This window comes from Pelophylax lessonae (genome assembly GCF_965119305.1).
Source record: "Pelophylax lessonae genome assembly, chromosome: 9".
In the NCBI taxonomy this organism is placed as follows: Eukaryota; Metazoa; Chordata; class Amphibia; order Anura; family Ranidae; genus Pelophylax; species Pelophylax lessonae.
In genome coordinates, this window is record NC_138776.1 from 63,001,544 (window position 1) to 63,020,837 (window position 19,294).

General features: G+C 42.5%; 1 protein-coding gene across 1 annotated transcript in view; it reads right to left on the bottom strand.

Annotated features, from left to right (window-relative positions):
* Nucleotides 1-19,294, bottom strand: part of ADAM12 (ADAM metallopeptidase domain 12) — a 1,097,024-nt gene that overhangs the window by 273,598 nt on the left and 804,132 nt on the right. The window contains exon 12 of the mRNA XM_082269366.1: nt 352-529. Within this exon, the coding sequence (XP_082125492.1) occupies nt 352-529 (178 nt within the window). The remainder of the gene's footprint in view (nt 1-351; nt 530-19,294) is intronic.

Sequence of the window (19,294 nt, forward strand, 5' to 3'; positions counted from 1 at the left end):
ATATTTGCCCTGTTTATGATTTTTAAAGAGTGAAACTGAAAGAACTCCAAATTTTGGGTTGTCACCAGAACAGGAATAGAGGGGAAAACTTCCAGTTGGGACACTAATTTTGGTGACAAGCAGGAATTCCATCACTTTCTGTTTTGGCTAGGAGACAGGAAGTGAAGGCAAATCTCCCCAATGGGACATAGAAGGTAAAATGAACTGACATAATTTATAACTCTCTCTTATGCTATCCAAAGTGGAAAAAAAAGTTTTGCCTTTAGTTCTGCTTTAACAGAATAGATATGATAAAGTGTGTTGTCCGGTAAAATGCCGCCAATTCATACACAGCTTGTTCTACTTGCTTACTTCTGGTTCTCCGCAATCACACTGTTCTCCTTCTTCAATGTATCCATTTCCACACTTCTGTTCTCCAAACGATTCTGTAACTTCAGGCATGTTGTAGAGACACATGCCCACTCCCTTTTCCAGGCTGCTGTCCAAGTCCTTCTTGCTGCAGCTGCTGAACACTGTGGGGAAAGGGTATCTGCAAAGGAGCACAGGCAAGACAAAAGCAAAAGCTCAGTCATTTAGATGTGTGCAAACAACATATCGTTATATTAATTTTCTTTTACAAACATCACCAAGCCAGCAGCCCGTTTCACTCCAGACCACCGAATTACCCCGGCCACTTGTGCTTTTGCATAACAGGACAGCGAAGACATCACATAACGGGACTCTGATGGCTTTCTGTAGGCGTTCAACTCTTTTCCCCTTGAAGGGGTATGTGTGGCTATTATTTCATTCCTTACACAAACACAATTTTTTGCTATTACAGTGCCAAAGCGTGCCTCTCTCATGATTATATTATGTCTGGATACAGACCAGCTGGCAAGCAAGATGCAGGCCTTGTTCTCTCCCCAAAGACAGTGAAAAGACTATATATTCATCACTGCTCGGCAGCGCAGCAATAACTCAACCACATGACAAGTCAAAGGCAAGCCGTTAATGAGTTCTTACTGTAGTCACCTGCAATTAGAGTGCACGGAGGCAAAATGTACATGAAATACTGCCGAAATGAAAAGCTGCTTCTACGATGACTGCTCTGCTAGGCTGGGAGACTTTAGTCACTCTCTGAGATAAATTATCATTAATTAATGAAGAAATTAGCTTGATAGAAATACAAGATACAGTGTTTGTCAGTAAATAAGACTGTAGTGCCAGGGAGAGGCAAACACAGGGGAGAAAAGTAATAAGGTTTAAACAATCTAAATGGACCGACAGAGGAAACTGAAGCATGGGCTCAATCATCACTAGGTTTGACATATACAGCACATCCGGAAAGTATTCACAGCACTTCGCTTTTTCCACATTTTGTTATGTTACAGTCTTGTTCCAAAATTGATTCAATTCATTATTTTCCTCAATATTCTACAAACAATACTCCATAAATACAATGTGAAAGACGTTTGTTTGAAATCTTTGCAAATTTATTTAAAATAAAAAAAAACACCTGTACACAAGTATTCTACTGCCTTTGCTCAATACTTTGTTGAAGCACCTTTGGCACCAATTACAGCCTCAAGTCTTTTGGAGTATGATGCTACTATTTTTGGGCAGTTTCCCCCATTCTTCTTTGCAGGACGTCTCCGGCTCCATCAGGTTGGATGGGGGGCGTCGGTGCACAGTCTTTTTAAGATCTCTCCAGAGATATTCAATCAGGTTTAAGTCTGGGTGACTCAATGACATTCACAGAGTTGTCCCGTATCTTGGCTGTGTGCTTAGGGTCGTTGTGCTGGATGAACCTTCACCCCAGTCTGAGGTCCAGAGTGCTCTGGAGCAGGTTTTCATGAAGGATGTCTCTGTATATTGCTGCATTCATCTTTTTCTCGATCCTGACTAGTCTCGTAATCCCAACCACTGCAAAATATTCCCACAGCATGATGCTGCTACTACCATGCTTCACTGTGGGGATGGCATTGGCAAGGTAATGAGTGGTGCCTGAATTCCTCTAGACATGGTGCTTGCCATTCAGGTCCCATTTGCGGTTTGGGAGAAGTCATGTGGGGGACACAGCAAACATGTAGAAGAAGGTGCTCTGGTCAGATGAGGCCAAAATTAAACTTTTTGTCCAAAAAGCTAAACTCTATGTGTGGTGGAAAACTAACACTGCACATCACCCTGAACACACCATCCCCACCGTGAAACATGGTGGTGGCAGCATCATGTTTTGGGGATGCTTTTGTTCAGCAGGGAGAGGGAAGCTGGTCAGAGTTGATGGGAAGATGGATGGAGCCAAATACAAGGCAATCTTAGAAGAAAACCTGTTAGAATCTGCAAAAATTTGAGACTGGGGCAGAGGTTCACCTTCCAGCAGGACAACAACCCTAAACATACAGCCAGAGCTACAATAGAATGGTTTAGACCAAAGCATATTCACATGCTAGAATGGCCCAGTCAAAGTCCAAACCTAAATCCAATTGAAAATCTGTGGCAAGTCTTGAAAATTGCTGTTCACAGATGCTCTCCATCCAGTATGACAGAGCTTGAGCTATTTTGCAAAGAAGAATGGGCAAAAACGTCACTCTCTGGATGTGCAAAGCTGGTAGAGACATCACCAAAAAGACTTGCAGCTGTATTTGCAGCGAAAGGTGGTTCTACAAAGTATTGACTCAGGGGGGCTGAATACAAATGCACGCCACACTTTTCACATATTTGTAAAAAAAATTCAAAACCATTTATCATTTTACTTCCACTTCACAATTATGTGCCACTTTGTGTTAGTCTATCACATAAAATCCCAATAAAATACATTTACATTTTTGTTTGTAACATGACAAGTGAAAAATTTCAAGGAGTATGAATACTTTTTCAAAGCACTATATAAGGTCCCACAGTTAATGTCAGAGCACAACCCAAGCCATGAAGTCCAAGGCATTGTCTGTAGACTTCGAGACAGGATTGTATTGAGGCACAAATCTGGGGAAGGGTACAGAACAATTTTTGCAGAAATTGAAGGTACCAATGAGCACAATGGCCTCCATCATCTGTAAATAGAAGAAGTTTGGAACCACCAGGACTCTTTCTAGAGCAGGCTGCCCGGCCAAACTGAGCGATCAGGGGAGAAGGTTCTTAGTTAGGGAAGTGACAAAGAACCCGATGGTCACCCTAACAGAGCTCCAGCATTTCTCTGTGGAGAGGAAAACCTTCCAGAAGAACACCATCTCTTCAGCACTTCACCAATCAAGCCTGTATGGTAGAGTGGCCAGACAGAAGCCACTCATCAGTAAAAGGCACATGACAGCCCAGCTGGAGTTTTTCCAAACGGCACCAGAAGGACTCTCAGACCATGAGAAACAAAATTCTCTGGTCTGATGAAACAAAGATTGAACTCTTTGGCCTGAATGGCAAGCCTAATGTCTGGAGGAAACAAGGCACCACTCATCACCTGGCCATCTCCATCCCTACAGTGAAGCATGGTGGTAGCAGCATCATGCTGTGCGGATGTTTTTCAGCAGCAGGGACTGGGAGACTAGTCAGGATTGAGGAAAAGATGAATGCAGCAAAATACAGAGACATCTTTCATGAAAACCTGCTCCAGAGCGCTCTGGACCTCAGACCGGGGTGAAAGTTCATGCAGAACAATGACCCTAAGCCCACAGCCAAGATAAGGAGCAGCTATGGGACAACTCTGTGAATGTCCTTGAGTCATCCAGACTTGAACCCGATTGAACATCTCTGGAGAGATCTGAAAAAGGCTGCGCACGGACGCACCCCATCCAACCTGATGGAGCTTGAGTGGTCCTGCAAAGAAGAATGGGAGAAACTGCCCAAAAATAGGTGTGCCAAGCTTGTAGCATTATACTCCAAATTACTTGAGGGTGTAATTGGTGCCAAAGGTGCTTCAATAAAGTATTGATCACAGGCTGTGAATACTTATGTACATGTGATTTTTTTTTTAATTTTAGAACATGTGCAAAGATTTCAAACAAACTTCTTTCACGTTGTAATTATGGGGTATTGTTTGTAGAATTTGGAGAAAAATTATGAATTTAATCTATTTTAGAATAAGGCTGTAACATAACAAAATGTGGAAAAAGTGAAGCTCTGAATACTTTCCGAATGCACTGTAGGATACAAGAACTGATCTCATCCACATAGTGCAAACATGGTGTAAGACAGGAAATATATATATATATAGGGGGATTGCCAGCAATATCAGTAAATAAATCTCACTTATCCTAAAAGTGCGGTTTACCCGCATTACCCACATTTACCTCCCTTTTCCCCTCTAGGTCATATCCCAGCATTTATTATTTATCTTGTTCTCATAGGGAGAAACAAGTTATCGCCTGAAGCATCACTAGATTTGTACAATTTCTAAGAGGCAACTGCGAGGAGCTCAGTTTCTATTGATTCAGGCATGTCCCCAGAACTATATACTCAAACAAAAAATGAGGGTGCATAAAACCTTGAACCAAACACCCAGGGAAGGAAAATGACCTAACATTTCTTTAGGATTTTAATAAATGATAGGATTCTTGTATGTGTTGTTTGATACTGTTAGGATGGGAACCATTGGCACTCCATAAGTCTCCGATATAGACTAGGTGGTTAGAAAATATGTCTCAATCTCTTCTGTCCAAAATTTTGTCACCATGGAAAATAAAGTTCAGAAAAAACAACATTAGATCAAAAAACGGTGATAGCCCTATACTGGGGTAAAAATCAATACCCCCCACATAACAAAGATAGGGCTCCACATAAGAGTACCTCTTGGCCTTTAAGACTATAGCAACCCCCCTGTAGCATTTTTGCACAAATTGGGCTTTCTAGTCACTGCGGCAATAATTACGACATCTATGTCACGAATTGGCTGGCCCCGAAACATATTTAAATACTAAATGGGAGATGCCAATAGACAAACAATGGGGTATTAGAAATGCTGAGGTGCTTAACATATTGCAAATTTCCCACCTCTAACAGCTCCCCCCCCCCAAAGTAAAATATATATTTTTTTTTAAGAAAGCACTAAGACTGAAACCTCTCAAATTAACCCCACCACTAACCAGGGGAAGTAGTGGAGTAATAGTCCACCATCCTACAAAAATAATGTGTGTTCCAAAAACGAAAGAAAAAAAAAGGTGCAGGACAGAACTAACTCAACATGTTTCGCTCAAATAAAAGAGCTTTGTCAGGAGTGTGTAATATAAATTACATTTTACTGTGCACCAAACAAAATAAAAAAGCACATGGCAAACATGGCTGACAATCAGTGATCTCCACTATTTATAACATAAGCAATATATTAATTGCCATCAAAACCTAAATATGGCTGTGAGGATACACTTAAGAAAAAAATAAATGGTAAACACAATAAATAAGAGGAACAGGGGACACTTTATAAGCCCAATAGCTGGAGAGATAAACCAGGCACTTAATCCTGCAACCACAATCTTGCAGTGTTATCCTAATAGGGTGGCCTCACTTCTTTTCAACTGCCTCACTCAGGGCAAAAGGACCCCAAATAGTGCAAAAAACAATGAGCCACTGTTCATATGTGCCCAGAACTTCATCTCTCAAGAGCCTTTCTCCTACACATAGCATATGCAGGCAGGCTCTTGGAAGTCAAGGAAGTAGCATTGTTTTGCTGTGGAAAAAAAAAGTATGAATTAAAGATATAGACAGGAAGGGATGGGGCAGTTAGGGTTGATAATGCTGGCTCGGATTTAAGTGCAGCCAAGGCACTGTGTTGTTAGTCCAAATAGTTCAGAGTACACTGCATGTCTGGCAGATCAATAGGTATTGTTCTGTACTTGTTTTCAAGAGATGTACCAATTATGCTTTTTTTTTTTTTTCCAATTTTAATATATTTTGCTCAGCCATACAATTTAATATGTTTAACAATACTGACACTAGTATTGTCGTATTCATTGTTTAATTACCTGTAGTATAATAGGAGGGGTGCTATGTACATTCAATAATAAAGTGATTTTTCTTAAATTATAGCTGCCTGGCAGTATTGACCCACTTGTGCTACTGGGACCCACAACAGTTGCACAACCTGTTATGAGTGCATTTGTGTCCTTCTTAGGTGTAATTTGCATACGATGAGGCAGATTACTGAAGATAGATTTATGTTATTTGAAGCTATCAGTCAGGTGCCACAATGCATTCTCCAACCTCTGATGGGACAATAAAATTATTTTGGTTAAAATAGAGAAAAACAAATCTTTTTTTTTTTTTCCAATTCTAGTTCCAAATTTCTAATGTTTGCCAATGGGTGGGGCCTGTTACATACCTGCAAGGGTCTCATTTCTTGCCAGAGAGCTCAGCATGCTAAACAGGCACGCTGCCATATTACCAGGGACCATGCTTTACTATTAAGAAAGACTGTCATATTGTCAGAGAGACTGCAAGGTTAGAGACGTTGCCTTGCTAGGCAGCACATTCTTTTTTGGCTTCTAAAGTCAGCTTTTGGTGGGAAGGTTTCAGTGCTAGAATGTTGGGCAGACATGTTTTCAGTGGAAATAACTTCTGCCACATTTGTTTTAATTCATTTATTATACTTAAAATAAGTTTAATTTACTGCAATTTTACTTTAGATTTTACCAATTTTTTTTTTTTTTTTTTACCGAAAGCTGGAGTATAATTGTTACATAACCTGATCCAGAAGTGTTTATTGAGTTTCTTTCAAAACGATACCCAGTCAGTGTACGCAGCTCATGAATATAATGTTGAACTGAGTTATTTTTATGGATTGTCTACTATAAAAGCTTGATGCTGTTATTATCCCATTTAGAAAGTCTGATAACATATAGGGGACACCCATGAACACTTTGTCCTCTCTAGGATGGGTTTGGTTGTACAAACTGAGCCAGAACAGTGCAGCTGCAGGTGATGTCTTTTGCCAATATAGCAAAACAAGTTCCAAGGCTTCTCTAATTTGACACCAATGCCAGATATTTTGGAATGATACAAGGAGATTTGTTTGACCCAAATTTTATGATTTCTAATCCCCTTGTTCTTTTTTTAATTCAAGCTGGCAATGAAAGGCTTTGATGGAGTAAGATGTGACTGATAGCAGAGGAGAGTTCAGCTGGGATAAACAAATTATACAAACAATTACTCATAAAATACCAAATCGATACAGTGAGGTGCTGTAACACATAAAATGTCAGTCTACAAACATAAAAAAAACAAGAGTTGGGCAAGAGCTCTGGATCATTGCAGAAAAACTTGTAATCTCATTATGCCATAGAGACAAAACAGAAGAGTATTGTCCTAATATATTTAAAAACTTGAGATAACTTTGATGTATCGTTAATTGTCATTTAAGGCATGGAAACAGCCCGAGACCACTCCAGTTTGATAGCCTGATGTGATATTCAGATATTGATTGAACCATTTAAGGTCATTCTAAGCACTGCCAACCACAAAAGTACTCTCCTTAATGCACAGAAAGATTTTCCAAATGCTATGAAAATCTCTGAACAATATGGTTGAATTTTCCCTTTACAGTGAGATGGATGAAGTACTGGTTAATTAGGAAAAAGGAGTTTAACATCTTCACTTCACCTATCCTTCATGTTAAGACTTCTGCCCTTCCACAGCCAGCCTAACATAAACCAATAATAACAAATGCTTGGGAGAACAGTTTGACACAGAAGCATTACTCGACCACCTACAGATGTCTTGAGCCAAGCTTTATTCAAATCCAACATTCAGGTGATGAAATTAGAGATTTGGGTAGTGCAGCTCACACACTGCAGACAACCCTGAATTTACCTTGGCAAAACAATGGGACACATTTTCTTAAATGGCCCCTTCTTAGCTTAGTTTTCCTAAGCTTCACCCCAAAGAGTAGCTGGCCAGAAATCTCTTAAGTGCTCCCAGAAGTGAGATTGGTTAGAGATTTAGTTTTAAGTTAAATTGGGTGACCATTATCTCTTAGCTTTGTTTATCATTTTATATTAAATTTCTTAGCCAGGAAAATTGTAAATGAATGGATTGATTCAGAGTAATGTAGATCAAGCACTAATATACACTGCCTGGCCAAAAAAAAAAAAGTCGCCATTTGTAATTAACTAAGCAACTAACTAAACTAAGCATGCAGTAACTATCCTATTGGATAGTTACTGCATGTGCCCAAAGAATGAGGTCAGCTGACTACCTGAATATACTGAATGACCAGGTTATTCCATTATTGGATTTTTTCTTCCCTGATGGCACAGGCATATTTCAAGATAACACTGCCAGGATTTATCGGGCTCAAAATGTGAAAGAGTGGTTCAGGGAGCATGAGACATAATTTTCACACATGGATTGGCCACCACAGAGTCCAGAACTTAACCCCATTGAGAATCTTTGGGATGTGCTGGAGAAGGCTTTGCGCAGTGGTCTGACTCCCATCATCAATACAAGATCTTGTATAATGCAACACTGGATGGAAATAAATCGTATGACATTGCAGAAGCTTGCTGAAACAATGCCACAGCGAATGCGTGCCGTAATCAAAGCTAAGGGTGGCCCAACGTGTGTGACCTTTTTTTTTGGTGGCGACTTTTTTTTTTGGCCAGGCAGTGTATTTAAAAATGGGTAAATGGCTTTAACATGTTGGAACAATTTGCCAAGACGTGGCTAGCTTGTGTGTATGCTCCAACTAGGAGATAAAGATGTCTCATTATTCCAGTATCTTGAAGAATTCATGATAATGCTGCCCTTATGAATATTGATAAGCCCCACAATTCACAATTTAGGCTTATTTGATAGTGTGGACTACAGGAAAATGTCACAGGTGCAAATTTTGCATTCCCCTCTGGTTTAACACTATTCATAAGTATTCTTATCTGGCCTCCTGAAAAAAAGTATTTGACTAGTGGGCACTAGTCACAGACTTCTGAACAACTAACGTTAGGCTCCAACATGACACCATCTACAAACAGGTCACAGGATAGATCCATGCACATGTCACTTGTAAACCGCACTCATTATAAGAGAGTCACATACCTGATATCATCCACAGCTTTAATGGGATTAAAAAAGGTATTAACGTGGAACTAACCCCTTCTATCCATTATAGGGAAGGAAGCGGCCATCTTCTCATCTGCAGTTGCTATGGCGCTTCACATGTGATCAATCATGACACCATCCATTTGATGGTCTGAGAGCACAAAGAACTTGTGACTTATCATTACGGCATGCCTTAAATGGAACAATTTTGGGAAACCTTTAAATTGATGGGTTTAGTTCTGCTTTAAAGGTACAAAAAAATCAGCTAAATGTATGTGTTTTTTTACTCTACAAACTTTGTTTGTTGCAACTTTTATCCCAGCTGAATAGGAAAAGCTATCCTTCCCACACCTCTATTATATGCATTCTGCATGATAAACGTAGAAATGAAAGATGTGTATTGTTCTTAGCTATTTATTTGCTAAAACACCCACACTGCAACAAATCCTGCTCCTGCCAGAAGCAATGAATCATGCTGTATGTGAAATGCTTATCCCAACATTCTGAAGAGAATTAAGAGCTTCAAAAAAGAATAAGTTTATACAAGTTGTACCTCTTACACAGTGCTGCTACATCAAATGAAATGTGTGGGCTTTCATTTTTGCTTGACTCTCAAATGTCCTTTTTCTTCTGGGTTTATCATCCAGAAAGGCACAACTGTGTTAATGAACAACACAGCAACCTGTATGATTTTGGGCTACTTACTTTCACATTTTGGATTTATTGATTTCATACTGTACAATAATTTATAAAATGGATGAAAGAAAAGTAATTGCCTTTGGCCCAGATTTTTCTGGAGTTTTTGAAGAAAAGAATGGTGCTTAATTTAAAGGGAGCTTTCAATAGACTTTAAACTGGATGTATGTATGTATAAGGGTGATACCCAACCATTGTGCATCTTATGTATGGGCAGAGAAAAGATAAATCTCTAAAATTCATACTAGTGCTGGCCACACAAACCAATTTCTAGGCAATTGTAACTGGAATAAAAATGAATGTATCAATACATGTACAAACCACCAACATTTTGGTAATTTTGTGGTGTTGGCAGAAATTGTGGTAGATTGGAAAAAAAATAATAATAGTGTCCTCCTAAATTAGTGGTTGGTGCAGGCAGGGGATCAATATGACTCTGCTTTCTCCACAAGAAACTCCCAGAAACCTATGGAAGAACCCTAATTGAGAAACGCTGATCTGGACTTTTTCGCAGTATTACCATTAAAAGGCTAATCTCCCCTTTCATAACATGTTACATCAGAAACCCAGGGTGTAACATGAAACATGTTATCAAACGAGCAGCAACGCACCACCCAAGCCCCCGTTGTGAAAGCAGGCCTGGGGTTTTCTCCCCGCACTCGCTGTCACAACTTTTAAAAAAAGTGGCCATGTTGGGCTCTGCCTACCCGGCCGCTTCACTCATTCACAGAGTTCTGTCAATGGGAGAAGTATAACTGCAGCTGATGGCTTGCAGTTTTCAGTAAATAACCAGGGCACTGATGAGCGCTCTAGGTAGTTCATGGATTCTTCCTGTCATTCAGTAACTGCCTGCCCGTACTAGGTACAGGCAGACAGCTACACTGACAGTCTGCAGGAGCCTTGCATTACACCCACGATCTGTTGGAATTCCAGAAGTTAGTGTTTTTATCTCATCTGTCCCCTAAAATACTCTCATCGTGAAAGCAGTTATTGACCCACAGGGCCCCAACAGTCCCTGAGATGCAGCAAGGCTCAAATCTTGCATCTTTTTAAACCGCCAAGAGATGTCAATCTCCATTTGAGCCACTAGATTAGGGATTAATAAAGTATTCTGTAGATGGGAACAAGCAAAGACTCCACCAATAAAAAATAAAAAAAATCCTTGAGATGCTGCAATTCACATAACCTCCCTTCCTTCATCTTCCCAGAGATTCATGACTCCTCATGCCAACAAATAATTATTCTGATGAACTGGCTTACATTTTAAAGACTTAGGTAGATCTCAGCAGGTGCAAGCAAGTATTTCAATACACATATTTACAGCATGCTAACCTTGCTGATTTCTTTAGTTGAATCCAGAGTTCTGCTTTAATCCACGTACTTTAGGCCCCAGGCACGTTATGCTCAGTATAACACAAGCCATCTGGTGTGCATTGTGTAGAGGTGGCGCGATGGGTTATTACAACACATTTCAACTCTTACCTTTTTTTTGAACTTTATTGAAATGTCACAAACTGACATTTTATCCAACTCTTTGTGGTGCTGTGTCGTAACATATAGAATTCCAACCTGTCACACACAAACACAGCGCATTGGTGTGAACTGAAACAATAGGATATAACGCAAATTGCCTTATCTACTCACCGGAACTGCATTGGGTAAAGCAAAGGACGCTGGTGTGAATGAGCCCTGAGCAGAAGCTTGCTGTTAGTAGGAAGCTGCATTGTTGTTGCATTTTTACTGCCCCCCAGCCCACTCAAACTGTAGCAATACAGCCAGACAGGGCAGTACATTTGCTGTGGCCGCTATGCTTTTCAGCTGTGGTATTTTTAACATGGGTTGCAGAGTTTGACAAGAGTTCAATTGTGCTGCACTACAATCGTGAGCCAAACGCTCTGTTCGCAGTAGCAGTGCAGTCCCACCACGTGAAAAAAAAAAAAAAAGGGCTTAGAAGGCAGCAGTAGTACCTCCTGAACGCCATCGTGGATAATTTTTCAGAGGACAGTTAGTTTACCTCAACTGCTAAAGTGGAACGACACTGCATCTGAGCACCACAAACCAAAAACACTATTTAATTCATTTTTAATATTCAAAGCAAACTCCCCCATTCATCCATATCGTCATGATTTTTTTTTGCTGAGAAATCACTTTGAAAAACTCACTCCTAGTACACCCCCCCCCTTCTGATGACTCCTGGGATGTATGTACATGACTAGGGTAACTCAGAGGTCGCCACCAAACTCCTAGCTAACCCCTTTATAAAACTCCACCCCTTTTACCCACCATTAAAATACTTGACACAAGGGGGAGTTAATTGGCCGTCAGGCCTTTTATTAAACAAATAAGTAATAACTAATAAATACATAACAATAACATTAACCAAAGATAGATTTCTCCAGCCGCAAAACACAGACACGGGGACATTAACACTTGCCCACAGACCTTACAGGTCTACCACTTCCTGGTCCCTCCTATTCGACCACACCCAACCTGAAGATACCATACCAACGATGGTTCCTCATCTGTATCGCCACCAACAGATTTGAACCCAATCCAAGGGATCCCAACCGCCACCGCGCCACAAGTGTAAGACCTTACACTTGTGCTCTCCTTCAGACCTTAACTGCACGCTGTACACCATCCTCCAGACCTAAAAACCAGAGATCAGTATCCACTGCATTCAAATGCACTCCATCCCCTCTCAGATAGCGTCAGGTTTCCTGCTCCAACTCCTTGTGCCGAACTACAAGGCCCCCATTTTGGACAAAGAAATGCCCCACCTCCTTGTTAACCTTGATACGGGCCTTGTTCAATCCGACAACAAACCGTGCTACCTGTCAAAACGTGCAGGCAGCAAAGTCTAATCACACCAATAACATGGACGGGAAAAGCACCCAGAGCCTAAAAAAATCATATTTGATGTCCCGAATGAGTTCCCACATGGAACGCAAGCCTAAATCATAAAGCCTAAATGCAGGACCAGCACATCTGGGGGCGGTCCAACTTGGCAAAGCGGTGGACCTCGGGCAAAACCTGGCTCAAGAGCATGCCCGGCACACCTATCCACCTCACCCTTCCAACCTCCCTAAACAGCCCCAATTGTCTCTTATTATGCCGGACATCAGCCCTCCTGGCCCCCCAGAGCACATATGAATGCCCCAAAATCCAGATGAGGCATCTCAGGTGACCTGCACGGAAACAAAGAATAGTGTAGCAGACAGTGTAGCAGACTTACCCAACCCACATAACATACAACACAGACAACAAAGAAAGACGACCAATGCATAGATTTCAGAGAAGGTGAGGACGTACATACAACTTGTACCTATCCAACTCCCACCTACCTATACATTATCGCCAGCATCCAACCCCCAATGCAAAGCCCCAGTGGCTGCACCAATGCGGATTGAGTGGGAAGAATAGTCCTTCGGGTTAAAACCAGAATTTTGACAACAAGGCACCTTCCTTGCGCAACAGCAAAGGGCCATCCCTATCCGGCTGTACCTGTAAGAAGCTATCCACTGCCCTAACTGGGCATAATTTGGCACAATTTCTTCAAAATAAAATTACACCCATACCCCTACCTACTTGGTCCGTCTTGGACCGGCAAATTACTAGTTGAACTGAATCATCCCTGCAAGCTGTGTCCTCTGCCAGCAAACCACCGGCCACCGTCTTGGAAGGACTCACCAATTCGCTGATTTGCAACGCTCCTAAAAAGGCAATTAAAAAAGGCCGCCTGGAACAAAAGAACCTCGTACTCTGATGAACAAAGCCCAGGCAACTGCTCCAGAACAGAATGCAAGACTGAAAAAGAAACTAGCCGCTGTGTGTCACTGCGGCAGCGCCCCTTGCGGTAACCTTTCAGCGCTTGATGAACTGCAAAAACGTTAGCAAAATCAAAAAACCCTTTAATTTAAACAAAAAGGCAAGACTCGTTAACTTGTCCCCCAACGCTGACACCGAAATACTCTGAACAAAGTTGCGAAAAAGTAAAGGACCACGGAACCCAGGTCAACATCCATGCTCCCTGCACTTACCTCCCCTATCAGTCAAAACCAATACCCATGTTGTAGCAGACAACGAATTGCAAATCAGTCCAGCGGCGACTCCAGCGCAATCCCACACATTCGCCAAGAACAAGGAATACCATGTTGCTCCGCTTCCGGTGCTAACACGTGAAACTCGTCCCACTGAAAGTGAGAAAAAGAACCCCTTTTTCTTGGTGGCCGAGGGACCCGAGGTTGCAGAACCACCGCCCCCCCCTGAAAAAACTGTGCGCCCGACCGTGCGGAAGAGGATGTTGTCCCTCTGATCCCACCTGATAGACGGTCAAATCGCCTTACACTGACGAAATTGTTCGTCATGGCATAACAAGGCCACGCCACCATAAACCCTATGTGCCTCTCCAATCGCGTCTAAATAACAGAAAAGGGGTGAACAATTTTCTGGCTCCTTTTCCCCAATCACGTTTTTGAAAATCACAAACGCCTGTAACCAGTTGGAAAAGGTACGAGGTATCAAACGATAGTGGCGTTTTTCTTCCTCCTTATTGTCCTCAGGCTTGACCCTGTCCAAATTAAATTTTTCTAATGGTAGTAAGGAAAAAATTTCTACATACTCCCCTTTCCAGATTTTTTACTGCACTTCCGCCTTGAGGTGCGCACCCAAGGGTCTCTTGAAGCAAACGTATACTTCACATTTAACTAAATCCGCCAGACACACCTTGTCCTTCTCATTGTCCGGCACCGGACTTCCACCACAGGGAGGTTGGTACCCTCGACCCCTCCGTTCTCCTGCACTGCTGATCCCACGCTGACACCAGAGGAGGGTCCAACACCGTCCCTGAATCCAAGTGTTGAAGCATATCCCTCAGGCCAGACAACACGTCCCTAACACTTACCTCACCCAACTCTCCAAAACCCCAAGCTCCACTACATAAATTCACATAGGCACAGATCTGGACACCCCCACTAGCTCCTGGAGATCACCATCTTCAGAGCTGGTTACTTCCCCTTCAGACTGGATGGTCTCTGGATCCTGGGCAGTGGAACATTGGTAGCTGTCCTCTACCCCACTCAGATTGCTCCCCATTGCTGCTCCTGCTGGCTGTCTCTCCCCTCGTCCCTGCACAGAGCTCTGTACAGCTCTCCCTGGCTGACCTGTCACAGCTGGGAGCCTGTGGGCTCCACAGGTCCTCCAGGTCCTGGCTGAGCAGTACAGCGGCAGCCACTTACTTAGGCAGCATGTACTCGCTGAGAGCTGGACTGCGCTGCTCCCGATAGCTGCTTCTGCTTGTGGGCTGTGCCCCCTTGCTGTCCTCTCTCCCCTAATGACAAAGACAGGCTTCCGGCCGCACCAGGAGACCGGCCTGGTGCCCGCAGCAGTCACTCTCCCACATTGAGCTGACCCCCCTGACAGGGGGCCAGGGGAGCCAGCCGCCTGTTCCTGAATCCTCACGATGGTGGAGGGGAAACATGCAGGTGCCTGGTAAGTACCTTCCCCACCCGCTTGCTCAGCCTGTGATGGGGATTCCTACCAGGATCACCCTTCCTCTGCCCCATCCCCTGCAGCATGTCAGAAATCTTGTCTTGCAACAGCTCAGGACCATGCAAAGCAGCTTTTTTAAAATCTGTTCTAAATCCCCCATTTCTGCTTCCACAGGCAAAAACGCAGATATGCAGACAGACGTTCATCCAGTGGCTTCCCAACTCTGATTGTTAATGTCTCACCCATTCCTACAGTCTACTCTCCTACGCTCTTTCCCATCACCCCATATACTCCACCAATCACGTAAGAAAACCTCACATCTCTTCTACTAACATGTTAACTATGCTGTCTAGTTCCCCTTCCACCCTGTCATGCCAGTCTTATGCTTATTCGTTCCTCATAGTTCTGTGCTTTCCTTCATTTGCCTAGGCCTTGAAACCAGAAAGTAACTGAAGAAATGTAACAAAAAAGTTTATAACAAGGAAATATAACATACTTTCATATCTATTTACCAATTCTAGCAGCATGTGGATTACAAATAGTCCATGTTGACTGAGAGAGCGAATTTCCACTTAAATAAAGCCTTATTTTGCTAAAATCCAGGGGCTGTTTACACCACAATCCTCACGTTCACTGCATGTTTCTGCATGTGCATTTACAAATGTTTTCAATGTGTTTTCATTGTATTTACATGTGTTTGCATAAGTTCATGGTGCATTTGCAGTGTGCTCCGGGGGGAAAAATGCAGCATGCTGGACACGTCAAAGCACCGCAAAAGGTGTAAGCTAGGCTCACTAAATGCATTTTTAATGCACCTGGCGTTAACAAGCCTAAAAATTGATTTAGCACCCTCCTAGGTAGGTGCTAGAGAGAGAGTATAGTTTTGGATCCTGTCTGCTTACCAGAAGGATTGCCAGGTAAATCTATATTGTTCTCTGCCTACCATAGAGCAGGATCTGCTAGTGAGGTCTGCTCAATGTACTCAGGTGCAACTCAGTTTGTACGCAGTGTTTCACACTGGTCCAATAGGGAGGCATATTGGACAGTGGGAGGAAACCTGACAAATGAATGCACAGACATTTAATACAGCCCTGGTAAATGGCAGAGGAAAGTACATTGGTGCATGCTGGGATACTGTATAAATGCCAGGAGCACATGTGCTCGGGGTCTTTCAGCTGGAGAATGGAGTCCCCAAAGGAGGGGCGGCTGCCTCCTCCTCCTCTGTAGAAGTTGCCCTGCAGCCTCAGGTAGTGGACCTCAGGGCCTAAAGAGTCAGAGTGGAAATGAACCCGGAGGTCCTGTAGAGCGGACTGGAAGGGAAACACTGGAAGGATCTGATTCTGCATACAGTCAGTACAGATCTGTGTCATGGGGCCTGTTCTGAGAGAGTCATCCCTTCAACTATAAGAGTCAGTGGAAGGGTGTCAGTAAAGGGGATGCTTGAGAGTGTCCTGAAGATAATGTAGTTCACCAAGTCCATTGCTGGAAAAAAAGCAAAGAGACTTAACCCTTTCCATACAGGTGGCAGTACGGCTAAAGCAGTGTGACTGCTTCTACAAACATCCTGGTGAGTGAGAGTTGCCCTTATCAACTGTATATAGTTCCAGTTGGAGTATCCCACTATTCCCTTCTCCCATCCAAGTTCCACAATAAATACTAAAAGCCAAACACCCCTGGACGGTATATTGAGTAACGAGCCATTGGGAGTAAGGATGAATGTGTGAACTGTACCCTAGGTGACTGTCTGCAAGTAATCAGAAGAGGCCCAACAAGTCATCATACAGCAAACCCTACGGGGACAGTGCTACATTAAAGTAACGTTTTCATGCAGAAACCATACCTAGAGGTTTTGTGAACCAACAATAAAATCAGGAGTGTAGACAACTACAGCAACTGCTCTTATTTAATACCATTACTCTATGATATGGTTGTTAATATTTGAGGTCAAGTTGTTGACAGGGCAAAAACTGTCTGACTTTAGGTGATGGCGAATTCCTGAGCCTGAGGCGGAAATGTAAGATACTGCTGAAAATATAAATCTTTCATAACTAAGCCTGTACCTTCAAAAAAGAAATATTCTGAATCTTGCATAAATCCAATTGTAACTGGTTTTCTATAAAGCCAATGGTTAGAAATGCTGACATAGCTCCATTAGACACAGTGACACTTTAGCATCTTCGATGACCCCTAGATAACATTTAATTAGGTTACATTTTACAAGCAATACAAGAATGACCTTCAGCTTGCTGCTCCCTCTGGTAAGAAAGGTTATACTCATTCTGAATGTTCAGTCAAGCCCAGCTATTGATTGTAGGATAGGAAAGACAGATTTGTGTCTATTGGAGGCTGAATTGCCCTGATGTCACCTAGTTCTGTAGGCACTAAGCTGTCAGTCATTAGAATTGGCATGATCCAGAGAATGGAAAACTGTGAAATGATGTATGTGTGGATGATAAAATGTGTGCTGCCGCTAAGAGACAGTGCAGAACAAATAACATATGTATACGGTTACAAGTGAAATCATTGTTTGCCTTACAATGCCTCCTCCGCAAATTGTTAGAGTTCATAAACCGGACCCATAGGGTGCCAGAAAAAAAACACAAACAAAGGCGAAACTGATGTCTGTAGTTACTTATTTTAGTAATAGGAACCTCAAGATGTTTCCTATTGTGTTTCCCATGCAGTAATCACTGTTCCTCAATGTGTTGTAGTTTATATTTACAGTACAGGAGTTGAACAAAAACCCCCTTCTACATAACAAGCCCTGAAAGTGGACCTGTCATGAACAGTAGAATTAAACACACATTTCATGAGAAAACTCTTTTATAAGAAGCTCCTGCCTCTGTTCATTTCTCTTACTGACATGTAAATCTAGTCTATGGGCTAAATGGGGCCTCTGGCCACTTTTAGAATTTTAAATGGACGAGGTTCCCAGATGGTTATATATTTGTAAAAAATAGACCGATCAGCCGTAACATTATGACCATCCACCATTACCCATCAAGGCATGGACTAAACTAGACCTCTAAAGGTATGCTCTGGTATTTGGCACCAAGCTGTCAGTAGAAGATTCTTTAAGTCCTGTAAGTTGCGAGGTGAGGCTTCCATGGATCAGACTTGTATTTCCAGTACATCCCAAAATGGATTGCATTAGATTGGGATCTGGAGAATTTGGAGACCAGGTCAACACCTCAAACCCCTCTTAAATTCATCAGACCAGGCTGTCTTTTTCCAATGCTCCATGGTCCCGTTTTGAAGCACGCATGCTGATTATAACCTTTTTTGGCTTTGGACATGGGTCAGCATGGGCACCCTGATCGGATCTGCAGCTGTGCACCCTTATGCAACAAACAGCAATGCATTGTGTGTTCTGACACCTTTCTATTGTAACAAGCATTAACTTTTTAGCAATTTGAGCTACAGTATTTCTTCTATTGGAACAAATTACACGGGTCAGCCTTCACTACCCACATGCATCCTTGTTGCCCGTTCACAAGTTTAAATTCCCTGAACCACTTTTGGTCAGTCCTGACCACTGAAGATTGGGAGCATCCCACAAGAGTTGCAATTTAGAGATGCTCTGACCCAGCAGTCTAGCCATTACAAATTAGCCCTTGTCAAAGTCTATCAAATCCTTATGTATACTGGAACTAAGAGGCCAAGCCCAACCCCTGAAAAAAAAACCCACACCATAATCCCCCTTCCACCAAATGATTTGTACTAGTGCACAAAGCCAGGTCCATAAAGACATGGGTGAGCGAGTTTGGGGTGGAGGAACTTGACTGGCCTGCACAGAGTCCTGACCTCATCCCAACAGAACACCTTTGGGATGAATTAGAGCAGAGACTTCGAGCCAGACCTATCCACATCAGTGCCTGACCTCACAGATACATTTCTGGAAGAACACTCCTAAACTTTGTGGACAGCCTTCCCAGAAGAGTTGAAGCTGTTAGACCTTCAAAGGGTGGGCCAACTCAGTATTGAATCCTACAGACTAATGCCCCGTACACACGTGCAGATTATCTGAAGACTTTTGTCTTCAGATTTACCTTTTCTATGTAGTGCAAGGGCCTGCCGGATTGCATACAAATTGAAAGTGTTTAGGTTTGACCTC